Source organism: Arachis stenosperma, chromosome 4 (assembly GCF_014773155.1).
Source record: "Arachis stenosperma cultivar V10309 chromosome 4, arast.V10309.gnm1.PFL2, whole genome shotgun sequence".
Taxonomy (NCBI): Eukaryota; Viridiplantae; Streptophyta; class Magnoliopsida; order Fabales; family Fabaceae; genus Arachis; species Arachis stenosperma.
The window spans coordinates 67,385,049-67,403,723 of record NC_080380.1 but is presented as its reverse complement, the minus strand read 5'-3'; the positions used below and the strand labels follow the sequence as shown (position 1 = coordinate 67,403,723).

Below are 18,675 nucleotides of genomic sequence, written 5' to 3'. Positions count from 1 at the left end.
CTCTTCTGTATTGCTTGGGAGAGTACTGGGAGGAGTTTCAGTGATTTTCTTACTCAGCTGGCCCACTTGTGCCTCTAAATTTCTAATGGAGGACCTTGTTTCAGTCATGAAACTTAAAGTGGCCTTAGACAGATCAGAGACTATGTTTGCTAAGTTAGAGGGCCTTTGCTCAAAATTCTCTGTCTGTTGCTGAGAAGATGATGGAAAAGGCTTGCTATTGCTAAGCCTGTTTCTTCCATCATTATTAAAGCCTTGTTGAGGCTTTTGTTGATCCTTCCATGAGAAATTTGGATGATTTCTCTATGAGGAATTATAGGTGTTCCCATAAGGTTCACCCATGTAATTCACCTATGCCATTGCAGGGTTCTCAGGATCATAAGCTTCGTCTTCAGAAGATGCCTCTTTAGTACTGTTAGATGCATTTTGCCATCCATTCAGACTCTGAGAAATTATGTTGACTTGCTGAGTCAACATTTTATTCTGTGTCAATATGGCATTCAGAGCATCAATTTCAAGAACTCCCCTCTTCTGAGGCGTCCCATTACTCACAGGATTCCTCTCAGAGGTGTACATGAATTGGTTATTTACAACCATGTCAATGAGTTCCTGAGCTTCTGCAGGCATTTTCTTTAGGTGAATGGATCCACCTGCAGAATGGTCCAGTGACATCTTAGAGCACTCAGATAGACCATAATAGAATATATCCAAAATGGTCCACTCTGAAAGCATGTCAGCAGGACACTTTTTGGTCAACTGTTTGTATCTTTCCCAAGCTTCATAGAGGGATTCACCATCCTTTTGTTTGAAGGTTTGAACATCCACTCTAAGCTTGCTCAGCTTTTGAGGAGGAAAGAACTTAGTCAAGAAGGCCATGACCAGCTTATCCCAAGAGTCCAGGCTATCTTTAGGTTGTGAGTCCAACCATATTCTAGCTCTGTCTCTTACAGCAAAAGGGAAAAGCATGAGTCTGTAGACTTAAAGATCTACTCCATTAGTCTTAACAGTCTCATAGATCTACAAGAACTCAGTTAAGAACTGGTAGGGATCTTCTGATGGAAGTCCATGAAACTTGCAGTTCTGTTGCATTAAAGCAACTAGTTGAGGTTTCAGCTCAAAATTGTTTGCTCCAATGGCAGGGATTGAGATGCTTCTTCCATAAAAATTGGAAGTAGGTGTAGTATAATCATCAAGCATCCTCCTTGCATTATTGTTGTTGTCATTATTTTCGGCTGCCATCTCCTCTTCCTTTTCAAAAATTTCTGTAAGGTTGTCTCTGGATTGTTGTATTTTAGCTTCTCTTATTTTCCTCTTCAGAGTCCTTTTAGGTTCAGGATCTGCTTCAACAAGAATATTCTTGTCTTTGCTCCTGCTCATATGAGAAAGAAGGGAACAAAAAATAATAATAGGGATCCTCTTTACCACAGTAGAGAGATTCCTTCATATGAGTAGAAGAATAAAAGAGTAGAAGAAGGAGAAGAGAAAAATTCGAACACAGAGGGGAAGAGAGGGATCGAATTTTGAGATGAAGAGAAGTGTTAGTAAATAAATAAATAAATAGAAAGAGATGAGAGGGAGAGAATTTCAAAAATTGTTTAAAAAAATGGTTAGTGATTTTCAAAAATTAAGAGAAGAAATAAAATTAAAATTAAAATTTGAAACAATTAGTTAATTAAAAGAATTTTGAAAAAGAGGGAGGTTGATTTTCGAAAATTAGAAAAAGAAAAGTGGTTAGGTAGTTTTGAAAAAGATAAGAAACAAACAAAAAGTCAATTAGTTAGTTAAAAAAGATTTGAAAATCAATTTTGAAAAGATAAGAAGTTTAGAAAAGATTTTTGAAATTGATTTTGAAAAAGATATGATTTGAAAAAGATATTTTGAAAAGATGTGATTGAAAAAGAAATGATTAAAATTTATTTTGAAAATGATTTGATTTTTAAAATTAAAATTGATTACTTGACTAACAAGAAACTAAAAGATACGATTCTAGAATTTAAAGATTGAATCTTTCTTAACAAGAAAGTAACAAACTTCAAATTTTTGAATCAATCACATTAATTGTTAGTAAAGTTTTCGAAAATTTGAAATGAAATTAAGAAAAAGATTTTGAAAAACAATTTTAAAATTTTCGAAAATAATAAAAAAAATTGAAAAAGATTTGATTTTTGAAAATCTTGATTTGACTAACAAAAAACAACTAATTTTATAAATTTTTGACTAAGTCAATCCAAAGATTTCGAATTTTTGAGAGAAATAAGGAAAATATATTTTTTTGATTTTTTGAATTTTTAATGATGAGAGAGAAAAACACAAAAATTGACTCACAATATGAAAATTATGAATCAAAACACATGACACATGCAAGAACACTATGAACGTCAAGATAAACACCAAGAACACTTTGAAGATCAAGATGAACATCAAGAACTTATTTTTGAAAAGTTTTCAAGAAAAGAAAAACATGCAAGACACCAAACTTAGAAATTTTTAGTATTTAGACTCTAAGAATTCAAGAATGCATATGAAAAACAACAAAAGACACAAAACAAGAAAATATCAAGATCAAACAAGAAGACTTGCCAAGAACAACTTGAAGATCATGAAGAACACATGCATGAATTTTCGAAAAATGCATATTTTTTAAAAACATGCAATTGACATCAAACTTAAAATTTGACACTAGACTCAAACAAGAAACGCAAAATATTTTCGGTTTTTTTGATTTTATAATTTTTTTGTATATTTTTTTTTCGAAAATTGTATTTAGAAAAATGAAAACAAAAAAAAATTTTGAAATATTTTTGAAAAACTTTTTAAAAAAAAAATTACCTAATCTGAGCAACAAGATGAACCGTCAGTTGTCCAAACTTAAACAATCCCCGGCAACGGCGCCAAAAATTTGGTGTACGAAATTGTGATCATCAACAATGGCACCAAAAACTTGGTAGTGCTCTCAAACATGAATCACACTTTGTCACAACTTCACACAACTAACCAGCAAGTGCACTGGGTCGTCCAAGTAATACCTTACGTGAGTAAGGGTCGATCCCACGGAGATTGTTGGTATAAAGCAAGCTATGGTCATCTTGTAAATCTCAGTTAGGCAGATTCAAATGGTTATAATGGTTTTCGAATATAATGATAAATAAATAGAAAATAAAGATAGTGATACTTATGTAAATCATTGGTGGGAATTTCAGATAAGTGTATGAAGATGCTGTGTTCCTTCTGAATCTCTGCTTTCCTGCTGCTTTCATCCAATCCTTCTTACTCCTTTCCATGGCAAGCTGCATGTAGAGAATCACCGTTGTCAATGGCTACATCCCATCCTCTCAGTGAAAATAGTCCAAATGCTCTGTCACAGCATGGCTAATCATCCGTCGGTTCTTGATCATGTCGAAATAGAATCCATTGATTCTTTTGCGTCTGTCACCACGCCTAACAATCACGAGTTTGAAGCTCATCATAGTTATTCAATCCCTGAATCCTACTCGGAATACCATAGACAAGGTTTAGACTTTCCGGATTCTCAAGAATGGCCGCCAATAATTCTAGCTTATACCACGAAGATTCTGATTAAGGAATCCAAGAGACATTCGTTCATTCTGAGGTAGAACGGAAGTGGTTGTCAGTCACGCGTTCATAAGGACGGATGATGATGAGTGTCACGGATCATCACATCCATCAGGTTGAAGGGCAGCGAATATCTTAGAATAAGAATAAGCATGAATTGAATAGAAAATAGTAGTACTTTGCATTAAAACTCGAGGTACAGCAGAGCTCCACACCTTAATCTATGGTGTGTAGAAACTCCACCGTTGAAAATACATAAGTGATCAAGGTCCAGGCATGGCCGAATGGCCAACCTCCAAAGTCTAAGAACTAACGTCCGAAGATAGGTACCAAGATGTCTAATACACTAGTAAAAAGTTCTATTTATACTAAACTAGCTACTAGGGTTACAGAGATAAGTAATTGATGTAGAAATCCACTTCCAGGGCCCACTTGGTGTGTGCTTAGGCTGAGCTTGAGCTTTACACGTGCAGAGGCTTCTCTTGGAGTTAAACGTCAAGTTGTAACGTGTTTTTGGCGTTTAACTCTGGTTTGTGACGTGTTTCTGGCATTTTACTCTAGAATGCAGCATGGAACTGGCGTTGAACGCCAGTTTGCGTCATCTGAACTTGAATAAGGTATGAACTATCATATATTTCTGGAAAGCTCTGGATGTCTACTTTCCAACGCCGTTGAGAGCGTGCCATTTGGAGTTCTGTAGCTCCAGAAAATTCATTTTGAGTGCAGGGAGGTCAGAATCCAATAGCATCAGCAGTCCTTTGTCAGCCTGAATTAGATTTTTGCTCAGGTCCCTCAATTTCAGATAGAAAATACCTGAAATCACAGAAAAACACACAAACTCATAGTAAAGTCTAGAAATGTGAATTTTTCATAAAAACTAATAAAAGCATCCCTAAAAGTAGCTAGATCCTACTAAAAACTACCTAAAAACAATGCCAAAAAGCGTATAAACTATCCGCTCATCAAGCTGTATGTTTCTTTCATTGAATGATACGTTAACTACCTGATCTGAGCATAGCCGCGTTTGATCCGGAAATTGAAAGAACCCTTTCACGTATAAGGCGAGCTCGGCGTTGGTTAGCCTCTGAGGGTGGTGAAGTGGTTACTACCAATTCACCAATCTTATCTGAGGACGAATCTGAAGCATCATTTAAGGGAGAAACAAGCTCCTCTTTCTACTGACTCTATTGATTTACACGCAGATAACATGGCAACACCCAAGAGGGTTACTCTCCAGGAAGCAGGAGCTTTGGACTTTACACTGCCACCTTTCCAAGCGCGTCACCCAAATCTGGGTGCAGATATTGAACTGAAAACTGGGCTACTCAATTTATTGCCTAAGTTTCATGGCTTGGCTGCTCAAAAGCCTTTCAAGCACCTCAAAGATTTTCAAACAGCCTGCTCTACTATTAGGCGTCATGGTGTAGATGAGACTACTATTCTGTTATCCACCTTCCCATTTTCTCTTGAGAGAAAGGCAAGGGAGTGGTACTACACTCAACCTGAAGCAGTTGTTACTAATTGTGATACGCTCAGGAGAGAATTCTTAGAAAATTACTTTCCAGCTGAAGTGACTGATAGAATTAGGAAAGAAATTTCCTGCATTATTCAAGGCGACTAAGAGGCTCTGTATTAGTATTGGGAGTGCTTCAGGAACCTCCTAGACGCTTGTCCGCACCACATGATTGACAAACTTGTGTTGATCAGCTACTTCACACAAGGCATGAAGCCTCAGGACAAGACTACATTAGATGGTGCGAGTAATGGTTCTCTGAAAAAGTATAAGACCGCGGATGAAGCGTGGCAACTGATCACCGACCTAGCTGAGTCTACCCGAAATCACAGGCACATGAACAACCATCCTAAGGCTATTGTAGAGGTTTCCTCTAGCAGTGAGAATACTGCTCTCACACAAACACTATGTGAGATGACCAACTTACTGAAATAGATACATCTACACAACAACAACCTCAGCCTCCCCCATCACAACAGATTCAACAGTTGGTTCCTCAAAGAGTATGCAGAATATGTGCCGATTATACTCATTACACTGATGAGTGTCCGTAGCTCCAACAAGAAGACAACACTTTGGCAGCTACTCATAATTTCTATGACCACCCGAATCAAGGATACTATCAACAAGGCGGTAGTTACAACCAAGGTGGAAACTACAATCAAGGTTGGCAAGACAACTCCAACCAGGGATGGTGAGATAATTCCAACCAAGGATGGAGGGACAACTACAATAGAGGAAGCAGAGACAACAATAGAAATCAGAGGTGGAACAACAACAATAGAGAGCAGAACCAAAACCAGCCTTACAGGGCACCTCACCAAAGGCAGTCCCAAGCGCCTCAGAACAACCAACAGCAGGCCCCTCAAATCACTTACCCCCCTTCTTCTTCTAATGATGAGATGCTTCGCACTATGACACAAGGACACCAAGACATTCAGAATACAATTAACTCCTCCATAAATGGTCTTAGTTCCACAATACAAGTTCTCATCTCCCGGATGGATTCACTAATTACCTCCAACAATCAACCTTCAATCTCTGGTGCAATTCCTTCTCAACCCTTACCCAACCCCAAAGGTGGCATCAATGCCATCACTCTGAGGTCCGGAACCACACTGCAAGGGAGGAATCATGAGGAACCAAGCTCAAAGGAGAACATTCAAGTTGAAGATGTTGTTGGGGTAGAAGATGCTGAAGAGGAGGATGAAGTACAAGACATGGTTGAAGAAGAAGCAACCTAACTAGAGAATTGTGCACCAAAGGAAGCTGAAGCTACAAGAGATGCCATCCCTATCCCCTTTCCACACCTTGCTAGGAAGCCCAGAAAGCAGATAGAGCTAGACCCCAAAATGGTAGAAATATTCAAAAAATTGAGGTAATAATTCCCCTTTTTGATACCATTCAGCAGGTACCTAAATATGCAAAGTTTCTAAAAGATTTGTGCATACATAAAGATAAAATAAATGACTTAGAAACTATTCCTCTGGGTAGCTCTATTTCTGCTTTAATGGGTGCCATGCCAGAAAAATATGGGGATCCAGGGCCATGTATGGTTACGTGTACCATTGGGGGTGTAACATTTTCTGACTGCATGTGTGATTTAGGTGCGTATGTGAGTATTGTGTCATTATCTGTATATGATGCTTTGAGGCTCTCTCCCTTAAAAAGATCGACAACTCATTTTGTTTTGGCAGATAAAAGCATAATCACGGTGGTTGGAATTGCTGAGGACGTGCTCATGAGCATTAAGGGGCTGACATTCTCTGTTGACTTTTACATCTTGGAGATGCTCCCTAATGACTCAGGAAGACCATCATCCATCCTACTTGGAAGACCATTTCTGAAAACTTCAAAGTTCAAGTTGGATGCCTTCTCAGGGACTTACTCCTTTGAGATAGATGGCTGAGCAGTGAGTTTCAACCTGGATGAAGCTATGAAGCACCCACCGGAAGATCATTCCATCTTCCAATGCGACATTATTGATGAGACCGTGGCAGAAGTCCACCAGGAGAAAGTAGCCGAGGTGACTATGGAGCAAGGTGCAAGTGTGGGGAAACCCTCTGAGCTTACTGAAGATAACCTGCCCCCACCAATGGCTCCAGAAGATCAAGTGCCTAGCCATGAACAGCAATTGGAGTTAATGTCCCTTCCACCCCACCTCAAGTATGCTTACCTTGAGAATAATAAGAAACTTCCAGTTATCATTGCAAGGGAACTCACATCCCAACAAGAGGAGCAGATGCTTAGTATGTTGAGAAGACACAAGAAGGCAATTGGGTGGAGCTTGGCGGATATAGTAGGCATTAATCCCCAAGTCTGTGAACACCGGATATTTTTAGAAGAGGGTGCAAGGCCTGTGCGTCAACCTCAAAGGCGGCTTAACTCCACCATCTTGGAAGTTGTCAAGAAGGAAGGGACCAGACTACTAGAAGCAGACATCATCTATCCCATCTCAGATAGCGAATGGGTCAGCCCAGTACAGGTGGTTCCAAAGAAATCAGGAGTCATAACAGTAAAGAATGAGCATGGAGAGTGACGATGCCCAATTGCTTAGGTTCGGATTTTCAAACTAAAATTAGAGATTGTTCGTTGCAAGTATAGTCCAAACCCAACAATTGAACATCAATCAAATATTAAATTCAAATTAAAGTAACCGAGAGTATTTAAACCTCGGGTCATTCTCCCTAGGAGTTGCAAGGAAATGTACAATTATTGGCTATGAGACGAAAGCATGGGGAATTGGGAATGAAAGCAAGAGAGGCAAGAAATGTAAATAACAAGGAAGCAAATAAACATGCAAGGAATATAAATGGCAACTCTTGGCAAGAATTGGAGAATTTAGGATTCCTATTCTAGTTATGAACCACAAACATGGCAATTGTGTGAGATCAATCCAAATTAGTCAACCCTCCTTGAGAATTATTCAAAAGAGTGTAATTGATCTCAATCCATAAGTCTTAGTAAACTCACTAATTACTTAGTGAAAGACTAGCGTCAATGGAAACCAAACCAATTTGCCATTTCCCACACAATTGCGGAATGGACATCCACAACTCAATTCCACCCAAACAACCAATTTCTCAACCAAGAGTGTGAAAATTAAACATGCAAGAAATAAAAGTCAAACAAGCAATAAAGGTCAAAGCAATTAAATGCAAGGAAAGGAAACTTCAAATGCAAGAAACCTCTTGGCAAGTAATTGAGAACTAAGGCTACCTATCCTAGTCATTAACCACAAACATATGATGATTATGAAGAGTTAATCCTATTTAGTCAACCTTACATCGAAGATAAGTCAAATAGGCATAGTTAATTTCAATCCCTAAGACCTATGTCAACACTAGGGGTCACATAGAGTCAAGGAAAACCAAATTAACTAACTACTCTAATATATCAAACAAGAATGGACGTCAATGACTCAAGGGATACCAAAGTCAACAATTCCAAGCCAAGAGTGTAGAAAAACTAAGTGAAAACTAAGTCAAGCATTTTATCAAACACTTGGTGTGCATAAGAATAAAATAACATTAAATTGCATTAAAAATAAAAGCTAACTACCAAAAGCAAGAAAATGACAATAACAATTAAAGAAAGCAATAAATGACATGGAAACATAAAATTGGCATTAAATGAAAATTAAAGTAACAAAGTGTCATAAACATAAAAGAACAAAATAGGGGAAAATAACAACTAGAAGAAAAGAACAAAGATGCAAGAATCATAAATGACAAGGAAAAGTAAATAAAAACAAGAATTAAAGGTAGAAATTACAAGAAATTAAACAAAGAAACCCTAATTCTAGAGAGAGGGCGGAGCTTCTCTCTCTAAAAACTAAGAGAAAACATAATAAAAGCTAAACCTAATTGCCTCCATTCATCCATCTTCAATTTGGCCTTAAATAGCTTCAGAAATGAGTTGGATTGGGTTTTAAATGCCCAGAAATCGCCCCTAGCGGTTTCCAATTAATGAGCTCACGTGCAGGGACCTGTGCGGATGCACAGATGTGTGCGTCCGCACACTTGCTGAATCCTGACCTGTGCATGTGAACAAATTGTGTTCGTACGCACACTTCTACTTAGTCCACTATAGCAAATTATATATCATTTCAAAGCCACGGACGTTAGATTTCCAATGCCACTAGAACCACCTCATTTGGACATCTGTAATTCAAGTTATGACCAATTTAGTACCGAGAGGTCAGGGCTGGCAGTTTTCCAAATCCTTCATTTCTTGAATTCTTCCCTTTTGCATGCTTTTTTCCTCACTTCTTCAACCCATAATTGCCTTGGGAACCTAAAATCACTTAACAAATACATCAAGGCTCCAAATGGGATTAAAGTGAATAGAATTTATTAAAATTAAGTACAAAAGAGCATGTTTTCACTTTTAAACACAATTTAGGAAGAAATCTCAAAAGCATGCTATTTAGATGAATAAATATGGGTTTATGTGATAAAATCCACTCAAATTAAACCAAAATATATCGTAAAATATGGACTCATCAAAGAGCTCATTGCAACTAGAGTGCAGAATGCCTGGAGGGTATGCATTGATTATAGGCGTCTCAACCAAGCTACCCGCAAAGATCACTACCCCCTATCCTTTATCGATCAGATGCTCGATTGCCTGTCAGGTAAATCACAGTACTGCTTTTTAGATGGGTACACTGGATATTTTCAAATTCATATAGTCCCTGAAGATCAAAAGAAAACTACTTTTACATGTTCCTTTGGAACGTATGCATACAAGAGGATGCCTTTTGGGTTATGTAATACACCGGCTAAATTCAAATGATGCATGATGAGCATTTTCTCAGATCTTCTTGAAGACTGTATGGATGTTTTTATGGATGACTTTAGTGTGTATGGTGATTCTTTTAACCTTTTCTTGGATAGTTTAGCTAGAGTATTAGACAGGTGTGTTAGTTCAAACCTTGTAGTGAATTTTGAAAAATGTCATTTTATGGTTAAACAAGGTATTGTTCTAGGACACGTTGTTTCTAATATTGGTATTTCTGTAGATCCAACAAAGGTAAATGTCATTTCTAGTTTACCTTACCCCTCCTCCGTGAGGGAAGTTCGTTCGTTCCTTGGCCATGCAGGTTTTTACCAGAGATTTATCAAGGACTTCAGTAAGGTAGCTTTGCCTTTATCCAGACTGCTACAGAAGGATGTTGAGTTCGAGCTAAGTGAGGACTGTATGGAAGCGTTTGATAAGCTGAAGATCGCCTTGACTCAAGCTTTGATTGTGAGAGGACCCGACTAGAGCCAGCCTTTTGAGATTATGTGTGATGCCTCCAACCATACAGTCAGAGTGGCGCTGGGTCAGCGCGAAGGTAAGGATCCTTTTGTAATTGCTTATGCTTCTAAGACAATAGACGCTGCTCAGTCTAATTACACCACCACTGAAAAAGAGCTTCTGGCTATTGTTTTTGCTCTGGATAAATTTCGAGCCTACTTACTTAGTACTAAGGTGGTAGTATACTCAGACCACGCAGGTCTAAAATATTTATTAGCTAAAAAGGAGTCCAAACCAAGGTTGATACATTGGACATTGTTGCTGCAAGAATTTGATTTAGAAATTAAAGATAGGAGTGGTTCCCAGAATTCAGTGGTGGACTACTTAAGTCGCCTTGAGCACATCAAGGATGACTCCGCTCCTATCAATGATGCTTTTCCATTTGATAGCTTGCAGGCAATATCGGCGGTAGCCCACTCTTTTTAAGGATGCTGCTGCCTTCTGTAAATCCTGCTCCTCATGCCAAAGGTTTGGGAATATATCCAAGAGGGATGAAATGCCCCAACAGCTTATGCTCTGTGAAATTTTTTATGTTTGGGGCATTGACTTCATGGGTCTATTTCCAAACTCTAATGGTTTCTTATACATATTGTTAGCTGTAGATTATGTTTCAAAATGGGTGGAAGCAATTTCTACCCTTACTGATGATGCTAACACTGTTGTCTCTTTTGTTAGAAATCATATTATCTGCCGCTTTGGATCACCACGAGCAATCGTGAGTGATCAAGGCACTCACTTTTGTAACAGGAGATTAACAAGCCTACTGAAGAAACATGGCATCATTCACAAGATAGCAACAGCTTATCATCCCTAGACCAACGGGCAAGCCGAGGTGTCTAACAGAGAGATAAAGCGCATATTGCAGAAGATAGTCAAGGCTCATCGGAAGGAATGGAGCACCAAACTTGTTAATGCGCTCTGGGCTTACAGGACAGCTTACAAGACACCCATAGGAATGAGTCCCTTCCGCCTGGTCTATGGCAAAGCTTGTCACCTTCTAGTGGAGGTAGAGCACAAAGCCTTCTGGGCGGTAAGAGAATGCAACATGGGACTTGAGAATGCTGGAGCTGAAAGAAAGCTGCAACTACAAGAATTAGAGAACCTTTGCCTCGAAGCATATGACAACTCCAGGCTATACAAAGAGAAGGTGAAAGCTGTGCATGACAAGCACATCAAGCGGTGAGAGTTCAGATCGGGGGATTTGGTTCTTCTTTACAACTCCAGGTTGAGGCTCATGCCAGGCAAGCTAAGATCAAGATGGGAATGTCCCTATAGAGTAGAAAATGCAGAGCCATACGGAGTCTTTCACCTAAGTCATCCTTCAAGCTCAAATTTCATCAAGGTCAATGGACATCGCCTGAAGCTGTATCATGGCGAGAAGATGAAGAACAACAAAGAGTTAGAGATCTTCCTCTTGGAGGATCCACCAACAGCAGAAGACTGAGCATGTGGACCGTCCAACTTAAGGACGTAAAAGCAAAGTGCTAGGTGGGAGACAACTCACCATGGCATGATCGTTCCTTTTTATTCCTCATTCCATTTTATTTTGTTTTTCCTAGTGTTCATTCATAATTTTTGCATGCTCATCTACTTTCTGCATAAAAAAAGGGGTGTTCAACGCGCAAGCGTCGCTGACGCATACACGTCATACGTGAATTCGCGATACCAAGGAAGTAGCAGGGAGTTGGGCAGGAGTGGTGTTAGAAGTGTGCTTTGCGCACAAGCAAGCCCACGCGTGCGCGTCGCTTGTGCTTTCAGCAGTCCACGCGTAAACATCCCTGATGCGTATGCGTGATGCTAGAAATCGGCGTAAATATGTGTTTGGTCAGAGAGTTGTGATGGCTTGGGGCTAGAACTGTGCTGGGAGCACAATCCCTATCACGCGTACGCGTCCCTGATGCTTGCGCGTCATTTTCACTACATGGTGAACCACGCGTGCGCGTGCCTGACGCGCACGCGTTGAATGCAAATTTGGCCCCAAGCGTAGAACAAACAGAGAGTTGTGCAGGTACAGTGATGCCTTCACGCCATTCGCACAATCCATATCACGCGTTCGCGTCCTCGACGCCTACGCGTTGCTTGGACTTAGCTCAAACCACGCGTACGCGGGCAGTAGCGTAACCAGAACGCCGCCAGATTTCACTTACCCCCTCCCCCAATCCTAATTTCTTTCTTCTTCCTTCTTCCTTCTTTCTTCTTTCTTCTTCTATCTTCTTCTTCTTCTTCTCCTCTTACTTCTTTCCCACTCACATCCTCCATTACCTCCCTCTTTTCATCTTCTTCTCAAGGTTCCTTCTTACAATTTATCTATTCTTTTTACATTCTTTTAATTGGTGTTAGTAATTTAAATGGGTGATTGTTTTCTTTTATATTTTGCTTGTGGACATATTAGGGAGTGATTTGACAATTAATATTAATTTTTGGGTTGCATGCATGTTTGGATTTCATACTCTCCCTAACATATTTTACATGCATACCAAGTGTTTGTGAAAAAGCCCGTATGGCATTGTGAATTCTTAATTATTCTATTCTTCTACTCTATTGCCTATTTTTCATACCTCAAGGAGCTAATTGTTAACAACCACCCACCTGAAGAAGAACCCGACACTCCGGACTCCACTTCACCTACTAGCACCGGGAGCCATGACAACCCCGACTGTGGAGATGCTGTTACCAGCCCCCCTTTGTTCCTAACTGATGGCATCGAGGACGGTGCCGAGCTTTAAGTGTGGGGAGGTCGGTTAGTACCTGACTTCCAGAGGTAATTGCTTTTTCTTAACACCAATAGGTTAGTTTTCTTTTGTTAGATAGGATAGATTGCATAGTAATAAGTGTTTGCATGTATGTTCTACTTGGTTGAAAAATAATAAGTTTCTTTTTAAGACCGTATTTTTGAAAATTTTACTAATTCAAATTAGAATTCTATGTTAAACTTGTTTGAAGATTGTAATTTGGAACATGGTTTATAGCTAAGAACACACAACTAGTGAGATTTTTTAGCCTAATTATATGGTTATATTATTTAACTATTATTTTTATTCTTGTGTGTATCATCTCCTTTATGATTGCAATCTATGGTTTGTTCCATTCTATATGTCCATTGTTTAAGGTATTCATGCATATGTATGATTGAGGCCATTATTTGTTATTAACTCACTATTCCAAATGGCCTACCACCTCCATTTACCTTTGTTTACCACTTTGAGGCTTTTAATCCCCATTTATTCTATATATTACCACATTATTAGCCTTAAGCGAAAAAACAACTAATTACCCCAATTGAATCTTTGATTAGTTTAAGGTAGAGATTGTGTAGCAACTAAGTGTGGAGAATTATAGGAAACTTGGGTTAATAGGAATGTGTTGTGTTTTTATTTTATTTAAATATAGGAAATTTGGGTGCCTAGTCATATGAAACCAGAAAAACCATATGCATTGAAATGTCATGTTTATTTTTATAAAAAAAATCCAAATTTAGGGGAATAAAAGCACCCCAATGTTAAGTTTAATAAAAAGATTAATGCATGTGAGATAAAATAGAAGAACATTTATGATATCCAAATTTAGGCATGATTTTAGAAGCATAGGGAATGTGTGTGCGTTAGGTGAGAACTTAGGTTAATCAAGGATTCAATTCTTAGCTCACTTGACCATACATGTATCCTCACCCTTACCTAAGCCCCATTACAACCTTGAAAAAGACCTCAGGATGTTTGCGTGTATGCACTAAATATTTGTTGATTGGTTAGATGAAGAACAAGTTTTAGAACGCATGAATAGAGGAGACTAGAGTGGATTACCCTATACATTTGAGTGATTAGAGTACATATACACTTCCAGTGAGGGTTCAATGCTTGATTCTGTGTTCCCTGCTTTCATGAGCTATCTTTTTACAAGTTTACTTGTCTTTACAGTATGATTTGAATTAGTGGAATCTGATTTATATTTGTCTTAGAGAACTTGTTTATTTTCAATCAAGTAGATAGAAACATCTTAGCATATAGTTGCATTCATATATAGGTTGCATTTCATGAGTCTTACTTTCCCCTATTCATTCCTTTTGTCTCCTTGGGGTTAGCATGAGGACATGCTAATGTTTAAGTATGGGAAGATTGATAAACCACTATTTTATGGTTTATCTTGTGCTTAATTGAGTGGTTTTTATCAGGTCTCTACACACTTATTCATACAATTTGCATAGTTTTACAATTCCTTCCTAGTTTTGCGCTACAATTGAAAACTTGCTTCCGAAACCCTTAAATTGTGTGTTTTAATTCCCTTTTATATCATTTGATGCCATGATCCATGCGTTAAGTGTTTTTAGGCTTTATAGGGCAGAAATGGCTTAGAGGATAGAGAGAAAGCTTGCATAAATGGAAGGAGCACAAGAACTAAAGGAGATAGCCAGCAAGGAGCGACGCGTGCGCGTACCTGACGCGTGCACGTGAATTCAAGTTTGCACGGTGACGCGTGCACGTGCCTGACGCGTACGCGAGACACGCGAGGAAGACCAGTGATGCGTACGCATGACTGACGCATACGCGTGACATGCGCCACGTGCAGAAAATGCAGAAAATGTTGGGGGCAATTTCGGGCTGAGTTTCGACCCAGTTTTCGGCCCAGAAACACAGACTAGAGCCAGGGGATAGCAGAGACTCAAGAGACATTCACACACATTCTCATTCGCATAATATTAGTTTTGAGATTGGAATCTTGGAGAAAAATCACTACTTCCTCTAGGGTTTTTCACATTCATAGTTTTAGAGTTTTATGCTTTTGATTTGGATATTGAGAAGAGTTATCACATCCGTTGAAGTTTCCATTATTCTAGTTTGTTTCCTTATCCCTTATTCTTTTATTGCCCATTAACCCTGTTCAGATACGTATGTTTATGATTTTGGGATTTATTAATGCAAAGAACTATTTTTACCTTTAATCAATTTTCAGTTATTATTTAATTTATCATGTCTTCTTCTTATTCTCCTTATATGTTTGTGAACATATTATTCATGTCAATGGAGTAGATTCCCAACTTGACTTGGGAGTTGATTATGAGGAGAACCTTGTGTTGGGAACACTCAAGTGTTAATTTTAATTGGAAGTTGTTGGCTGACTCTCTAGTCTCTAACTCTAATCCCATTCTTAGGAGAGGCTTAGGAATTGAGGATAGAGTTAGTTAGTTAGTTACTTGACTTTCCTTTATTCAGTAAAGGATGACTAAGTAGAACAACAACCTCTTACTATTACACTTGGGAACATCCAACAAGGATAGAACTTCCGATTAATCTTCTCCCAGTCAAGGCTTTCATTTTGATTATATAAATTCTCTCGTTAATTTTCATTACTTTAGTATACAATTATTTACTTTTCTGTTCGTCAACTCTTAAAATTTCTTAGAAAACCTCTGATCAATAAAATAGCACTCTTTTGTCAACTCGTTGGGAGACGACCTGGGATTCATACTCCCAGCATTTTATTCTTAAATTGTGACAAACCCCTTTCTAAATTGATACGCGGAATCTTCATTGGTTAAGAGCTATACTCGCAACATCAGTTCAGTATAATTTCTTAATCGACAATTTTCCCCACGTTATCTACTAATCTTGCTTTCTAAAGCTTGCTCTTCTTCTACCATTCAACAAAAATTTAATGCACAGATACACATATCAAGAGGTCTTTTAAGGGTTGTAATGAGGTTAGGGTCAAGGTAGGATTGTATTTGGTCAAGTGGACTAAAATCTGAATCCTTGTTTAACCTAAACTTACCACCTAACCTAAGACAATCCATGTAATTACAATGCAAAAATCTAACTACCCATTAGCTGTGTTTACCACATATTCATGCATCCCAAATGTAGTACAGTACATATGCTTTGATATTATTACTTAACTTGGGACATTTTGTCCCCTTTTATTCTTGCTCCTTTTCTTTTCTTTCTCTCATCATTTTTTTCTTTTCTTTTATTTTTCTCAATGCATATGATTAAGGTATTTCATGCATAAACATATTCTCAATATTCTTTTTCACATTTTCACAAGAATATACAACACTCAATTCTCAAATCAAACGTTTCCAAACCCAATTTTCCCACACCTAAATCATGAGCACCCTAACTAGTCTAAGCTAACCAAGGATTCAAATTAAGGACATTATTGCTTTTTGCTTAGAGTTAATGATGTGCTAAAATAAAGAACAAATAGGGTAAAATAGGCTCAAATTGGTTTGCAAAGGATAATGAAAGGGGTAAGGCCATATGGGTTTGTAAGCTAAGTGAAACAAAGGCCTCAATCACATAAGTGCATGCATACATTAAACAATGGAAATATAGAATCAAACAAGACAAAGATCACAATTTTAGAGAGAACAACACACACCAAAAATAGAATATTGGTTGATAAAATGCAACCAATCAATTAGGCTCAAAATCTCACAGGTTTTGTGTGTTCGAGCTCTAAACCGTGTTCCAAAATAAAAATTCTTCAAACAAGTTTAACAAAAATTTAATTCAAATTAGTGAAATGCTCTAAAATAGTTTTTTAGAAAAGAATTTATCACTTCAACCAAGTAGTGGTAAAATATGGACGAAATCTAACAAACATGCAATCAAACATGCAAATGCAACAACTAATTTAACAAAGAAATTTTAAACATTGGTGTTGAGACAGGAAAGTAACTAACCCACGGAGATTAGTATTGAACTCCCCACACTTAAAGATTGCATCGTCCTCGGTGCATGCTGAGTGATGCACGAAAACTTGTCTCTCAACAAATTTTCCTTCAGCAAGTATACCGAATTGTCGTCAAGTAAAAACTCACAATAGAGTGAGGTCAAATCCCACAGGGATTGATTGGTCAAGCAATTTTAGTTGGGAAAATGTGCTAGTTGAGCTAAACAGAAATTGAGTTGAGAATTGCAGAAATTAAATGGCGGGAAAGTAAATTACAGAAAGAAAATTGCAGAATCTTAAATGGGGATTTGGGAAAATGAACATAAAGATAAATGGTAGAAAGTAAAGAGAATGGGTAAGATCAGAAATGGGGGATTCATTGGGCTTAGGAGATGTTGTATTCTTCGGATCAAGTTCATTTTCATCTCTTCCTCAATCAATGCATTCATTGATCTCCTTGGCAATCTTAGGTGATTGGATCCCAATTCCTTGGTAACCCAATCTCTCTAAGCTTGAACAATTGCCCAATTCCTTAATTTAATTACTCATGGGAAGAGATGAAGTATGGTCACTGATTATACCACATGTATTTCCAAATCAAAGTGTTGGGAGGATTACATGTCACTATATCCGTCCAAACCCCAATTTGGTCCAACATGAGGAAGCATTTCTAGCATGATCTCCTCATCCCTTTTCCAAGGCTCAGAGGAGATCGAATTATGGAGAGTTTCTTTTCCAAGACAACTAACTAATTGAATTAAGATCGAAAGCTTTCTAGTAGATCAAGAGAAAAGAAAGAGGAAGAAGAATGAAAACTATAATTGATCCATCAAATTACAACAGAGCTCCCTTACCCAACGAAAGGGGTTTAATTGTTCATAGCTCTGGAGATGGAAAATAGTAGCGAAGAGTATATTCTCAAACAAACTAGAAAGTGTAGAAAAGTAAATATACAGAGTGTAGTTCTCCAAAATGCAAAGCTCCTCTCTAGTTCAAAACTACTCCTATATATACTATTCTTCTTGATCTGCTAGTCAGTTCTTCAAGTCTTGGATATGGGCCTTTGATCTTGTGTTGAAGCCGTTACAATCTTCAGTGGGCTCAGCTTTGCTTGTAGAAAAAGTGTGAGCTAAGCATGGGTGGACGTTTGTTAGGACGTTAGGGGTGTTAACGTTTAGTGAAAATGTGGGTTCAAGACCGTTAGTGACGATCACCTTTTTCACTAACGTTTCAAACCAAAATGATCCACGTTAACTTCAACGTCAGTGGCACTAACGTGACCGCTAACGTTGCCTCTTGGTCCTTCGCAAACGTTATTGGCATTCACCTTTTCCAATAACGTTGCCTCTTGGTTTTTCGCAAATGTTATTGGCATTCACCTTTTCCAATAACGTTGCTCTTTGCCTCTTTTTCCCACGTTAGTGATCCACGTTAGTGTAACTAACATGGCCCTTAACGTGGGCATGCCTAAGCTTCGAGAGTGTTAGTGACACTTTCCTTTGTCACTAATGCTCCAAACACCCCACCTTCCCACGTTAGTGCCTCCCGTTAATTGCATTAACGTGACCACTAACGTGGTGGTGATTGCCATCTCCAACGTTAGTGACAAAGGTGAGTGTCAC

At 38.3% G+C, this 18,675-nt stretch overlaps 1 protein-coding gene and 1 non-coding gene across 2 annotated transcripts; both read left to right on the top strand.

Annotated features, from left to right (window-relative positions):
* Positions 1-723: 723 nt before the first annotated feature.
* On the top strand, positions 724-831 carry LOC130977273 (small nucleolar RNA R71). Its single transcript, XR_009084973.1, has one exon. It is a non-coding gene; the product is annotated as a small nucleolar RNA R71 (small nucleolar RNA).
* Positions 832-11,339: 10,508 nt separating this feature from the next.
* LOC130975052 (uncharacterized) lies at positions 11,340-11,828 on the top strand. The gene is made up of 2 exons (XM_057899885.1): positions 11,340-11,563; positions 11,609-11,828. Exons 1-2 carry the CDS (start codon positions 11,340-11,342, stop codon positions 11,826-11,828), a joined length of 444 nt encoding a protein of 147 aa, XP_057755868.1.
* The last annotated feature ends 6,847 nt before the right edge of the window (positions 11,829-18,675 follow it).

Bases quoted from the DNA above. Each gene is read 5' to 3' on its own strand.
- LOC130975052 (XM_057899885.1), top strand. From the start codon at position 11,340: ATGAGTCCCTTCCGCCTGGTCTATGGCAAAGCTTGTCACCTTCTAGTG. The intron at 11,564-11,608 runs GTGAGAGTTCAG...TTACAACTCCAG, and splicing joins CATGACAAGCACATCAAGCG to GTTGAGGCTCATGCCAGGCA.